Here is a 5,159-nt window from a genome sequence, read left to right on the forward strand (position 1 = left end):
GGTTAGCCAGTGGAAAGGGCACCTACAGGACTGTATAGGAATTTGATGATGATTATCTCACCTGCAAACCTGCCCATAGAGCAGATCAAACACTTTTGCCCCTGGAGTGGGATTTGAGCAAGAGCTTTTGGTTCACAAGCAGGGGGACTACCTACTGAGCCACAGGCCTCCTGTAACTGCAGTGAGTGACAACTGTACCAGTACATTCTTTCAACTGTGCATCTACATTCGCCATTTCTCTCTCTCTCACACACACACACACACCCTTACTCCAACCGAATGGAGCCACAGCTTCTGAAATTAATTACTTTGCTCGATTATTATCCGTAACTGAGCCAAATCACCACCTTTGTAGAGGCCAATCATATTCTCGTCCACTGCATCATTTTACTTGATACACCATACTTACATTTTTGGTGACGTTTGGAATTAAGCCAGTTCCAGCACAGGACGATATTGGGCCCACTGCTGGTTCTCTGAAAGAGCTGTCAGATGTGCCATTAAAATTGTTGCTCTCAGGCAGCCAAGGGTTCTTGCAGTAGATCCTCTTTATTGCATTTACAGTAAATTGATCTCATACAGTCATAGAGTCATATTGAGTAGAAACAGACACTTTATCCAATCAGTCCATGCCAATCTTAATCTCAAACTAAACTAGTCCCACCTGCCTGTGCATAGCCCATATCGCTACAAATATTTCTTATTGATATACTTATCTAAATGTCTTTTAAACACTGTAAATGTACCCCGCATCCACCACTTCCTCAGGAAGTTCACTGCACACACGAATTACTCTCTGTGTAAAAAAAAATTGCTTCTCAGGTCTTTTTAAAATCTTTCTCCTCAAACCTTAACAATATGCCCTCTACTCTTGAAACTCCCCACTCTCGGGAAAAGACACCTGCCATTCACCTTATCTATATCTCTCATTATTTTATAAACCTCTATAAGGTCACCTTTCAACTTCCTAATATCCAGTGAAAAAAGTCTCTTATCTTCAAATTCTTCACAAATTATGAAAACTACCCAACATCAGACACTCATGTGGATCCTGAAAACTAATGCAGATTAGCATTACAAAAAGGAGGGAATTTTACATGAGTGAAGTGGGTGTGGCAGGGTTCCTCAGTACTGACTTAAGAACATTACTGTAGTGATTTCTAGCAGAAATTGTGTTATTTAGCAACAAAATTATAGCTTTATACTGGGAAATGACTGGGGAAATGACTGGGAAATGTCTTCAAATTCACTGGATTTTCTACAAATTTTGTCAGTGAACATCAGCTTGTGTAAGCTAAAATAGGTTGGAAAAATATATGAACAATGGTTCAATCAGCAAGCTTTTAAAGATTCCAATCATCCAAAATGAAGTTTGTGTTCGGGAGTACCCACACCCTTTAGTTCTTGTACAGTCATTTCAGTCGGTGTTCAACCATAGTAATAAGTTTTATTCTGAAAATATTAGCAACAGGAATACAAAGAAATTGTAACTAAGTACTTCCACAGATCACAAAATGATATCGTCACCTTCATTATTGTAGGCAAGTAAAATGCTTATTCATCTTTAACAAAATGTATATCAATAATTACAACTAAAATAAAACAAAGAACTATGGATGCTGGAGATCTGACACCAGCAAAAATGGGAATTGCTGGAAAAACTCAACAGGTTTGGCTGCATCTGTGGAGGGAAAGCAGAGTCAATGCTTTGAGTTCAATAACTGGATCAAAACGTTGACCATTTTCTCTGCTCAGATGCTGCTTGACCTGCTGAGTTTCTCCAGCAATTTGTTACAAGCAGCATTTGAAATCCCAAACAGATGTTAGAGAAATTCCAGTGAGATTAAACTGGAGGTCAAATGATTGGTTTTGTAGACTATAATGTGGCAGTGATCACAAAGATGAATTTTTAAAGTGAATAGGAGAAACATACTGACTGAGAAAGGGAGGCTGACCCCAAACAGAAATTACTGAGATGGAGGACACTGCTCTTAGACAGATTGCACTGTAAGGGTAGGGATGGATAGTCTGATACCAAACTGAAGTTACTGAGGCCCAGAAAAATGGCCAAGGGATAGTTAGCTTGACATGACTCAATTATACCTAGCAGTGAACTGAGTCAGCAATTTATCTCTTTTACTTCTCACAAAAGTATTCATTAGGTACTTCTTCTGTGTAACAGATATGACAACTTGAATGACCCCTTTTCAATGCACAATTTGGGGATAGAGTTGCTAATCAAATCTTAATGAATAAATTATCATTCATCACTGTTTGCTAATCAAACTACAGCATTAGAATCTTAATTCAAAATACCAAAGACTGGGTATATGTTTCCAAATCTCTTCAAACTTACAATTGTAGAAACTAAGGTCGTTGATAACAAAGCAAGATGCATGCAAAATCGCTGCAGAAAAATGTCAATAAATCTTGCCTCTGTATTTTAAACTGTGATCTTTTTATCTACTGAGAGAAGGCCTACTGTTGAAAGCCCTACACTTGCTGTCAATCTAAGCACTGCATCAGGAAAAAAAAGCATCATCAAAGTTTACCTTTATGGTTTACATACACCATTGCACAGATTTGCATGTGTAAAATAAACAAACAATCCTTAACAGCTGGACTGCTGTGAATTGGCTCTTCGGCTAGTTGATTCCTTGGCGTACTTATTTGCGGAAGAGTTGTGCAGTTGTTGAAAGAGTTTTGCAATCCCAGAGATCATAAAATTATTCTGGATTCTACGAGCAGCAAACGCGTACAGAATGGGATTGATGCAGCTGTTAGACACCGCCAGAGCTCCAACCAAGTTCTCGATTTTCTCAGCGAGCTGTAGCAACATCTTGGAGGCTTCTGGGCTCGAGCTCTTCGAGAGTGCTGAGGAGATGATGAACAGGTTCCTGATGTGATAGGGCAGCCAGCAAACTGCAAACGCTATTGTGACCCTTATGGTCACGTTGACCGACTTGCTTTTGCCTTGAAAAGTCATCCTGTCGATGCGTTTTGCAACCAGCGCATTGCAGACCGACAATGTGAGAAACGGAATGGCAAAACCCACTAAAGTCTCGAACAAAAGGAGCCCTTCCTGTTGCTGAGAACTGTCCTGCAACTGTGAACAGTGGGGAGTTTCAGCTTGCGCTGCTCTGCGTTCTGTAAGGACAGGAACGGCCAGGAGAAACGATATAGCCCAGACCATGATGATGGCGTTCCTTACTAGACCATGTCTCCAACACTTCTGAGCAGTGAATGGGTACAGTACAGCCACTAACCGCTCAATGCTCATCACCATAATGAAGAACACACTGGCGAACATGGTGCTGTGGACCAGGTACAACAGACCGGTGCAGAAAGATGCTCCAAAAACCCACCTATCGCCGTATGAGTAAATCCAAAACGGTAAGGTGATGAGGACTGAGAAATCTGCAACAGCCAGGTTCAGTATCAAAATGACGGTGGGAAAACGCTGCTTCATGGTGCACAGAATAATCCAGATCACCATCCCATTCCCTAACAGGCCGATGAGGAATATGAGTGTGAAGGCAACACAGATGACGGCTTGATGCAAAGCCACGGCCGCTGTGGTAGAGTTGGTCACATCCATTGACAGAACAGCTTCAGCTTCTGACGCCTTGCTGCGAACTGGCCTCAAATTGTCTTCGAAGTGTGAATTGTACCCGGAATGAGAAACTTGTCAAAAACAAAAGATGTGAAATCTAACACAACTGATGGTTGATTGACCACAATCCAAACTTCATTGGCAGTTAAAAATAAACTCCAATGGCCCTCAGTGTTGCTACTTATAGACTTATAGACTTGCCATCAGGAACTGAGAGCAAATGTAAGGTTGTGTTTCTTGCTCCCCACTGTTCTGCTGACCTACTCCCTGTTGTTCTTGAACCACCTGGCTGCAGATTTTGGGGATTCTGAAGTTGGGCAGTATGGCAGCACAGTAGTTAGCACTGCTGCCTCCCAGTACCAGGCACCTGGCTTCAATTCCCACCTGTGGGTGACTGTGTGAAGTTTGCATGTTCTTCCTGTGTCTATGTGGGTTTCCTTCCACAGTCATAAAGATATGCAGGTTAGGTGGATTGATCATGTGAAATTGCCTTATTATGCATGTGAAATGCAGGGATAGGGCAGGGTGCTCTTTAGAGGGGCCGTGTGGACTTGACGGGCTAAATGGCCTACTTCCACACTGTAGGGATTCTGTAAAAAGGCAGAGAATAAGATTGTAGTGAGCTGAGATGTGGGAAAGTTAGAGTATATGTTAAACTATACTTGTAAACCAGCTTGTAATTCAGAACATTGGGTGAGGAGGAAATGAAATTTGTGAAAAATGATTACATCAGTATGTGCTACATTTTCAAATGTTTCAAAAAGAATTGACAGAATGACTATAAATGGGCACATCCTCAGTCACAGCATTTCCAATAATCTAATCACCATATCTTCTGTACAAAGCCAAATGTACAACAATGTGTCTGTACCTTTCTGGGAAGGTTGGTATGTCAATGAATGTCATCGTCCTGATTGGCCATGTGGGAAACTGAAAGATTTTGAGGGTGGGTGTTTGTGTGTGTGTGCGCGCGCGCAGTTGGGCATTATAGTAACATTTGTAGTGTGAGAGTGGGGTAAAACTCTGAATGAGTGATGATTGATATTTCAAAACACATGATAAAAATACAATCCAATTACTCCCATAGGATCCCATTATAAAACTTGAACACCAGGGAGAATTCCCTCTCCGTCCCACCTATGGTTGACTTGCTATGGCTTCAATTCCCGATCATGAAAATCCAATGGCCTCATCCTTACTTCATAATATAACTGAGTTTAGATGTTCTCAATGCATTTTCGGCACCGCATGATGTTGAACTCAAATTCCATTTGCACTGCCTCCGTGCCCGTTTCTTTGGAGAGGAGTCTTCGCCCTGTCCCACTGAGCCCTTCTCTGCCTCCATCACTTTCCCTCCACCTGGACTCCTTCCTCTCACCTTTGGTCTGCACTTGACCCGTTCATTGAGGACAGTTGATGTGACATTAGTCACTTCAATTTCTGCCACCATGGTCAACAGGGCCCTCAGCCAGATCTGACCCATTTCCCGCATTTCTGCCCTCACCCCTTCTCTTCCCTTCCAGTGATCAGGGAATGGATAACAAGA

General features: G+C 41.9%; 1 protein-coding gene across 1 annotated transcript; it reads right to left on the reverse strand.

Moving 5' to 3' along the window:
• Positions 1-779: 779 nt before the first annotated feature.
• Positions 780-3,624, reverse strand: LOC122558682 (C3a anaphylatoxin chemotactic receptor-like). Its single transcript, XM_043707469.1, has one exon. It carries the CDS (start codon positions 3,596-3,598, stop codon positions 2,612-2,614), a length of 987 nt encoding a protein of 328 aa, XP_043563404.1. The 5' UTR covers positions 3,599-3,624; the 3' UTR covers positions 780-2,611.
• Between the last annotated feature and the right edge of the window lie 1,535 nt (positions 3,625-5,159).

This window comes from Chiloscyllium plagiosum, chromosome 17, assembly GCF_004010195.1.
Source record: "Chiloscyllium plagiosum isolate BGI_BamShark_2017 chromosome 17, ASM401019v2, whole genome shotgun sequence".
NCBI lineage: Eukaryota > Metazoa > Chordata > Chondrichthyes > Orectolobiformes > Hemiscylliidae > Chiloscyllium > Chiloscyllium plagiosum.

Bases quoted from the DNA above. Each gene is read 5' to 3' on its own strand.
- LOC122558682 (XM_043707469.1), bottom strand. From the start codon at position 3,598: ATGGATGTGACCAACTCTACCACAGCGGCCGTGGCTTTGCATCAAGCC.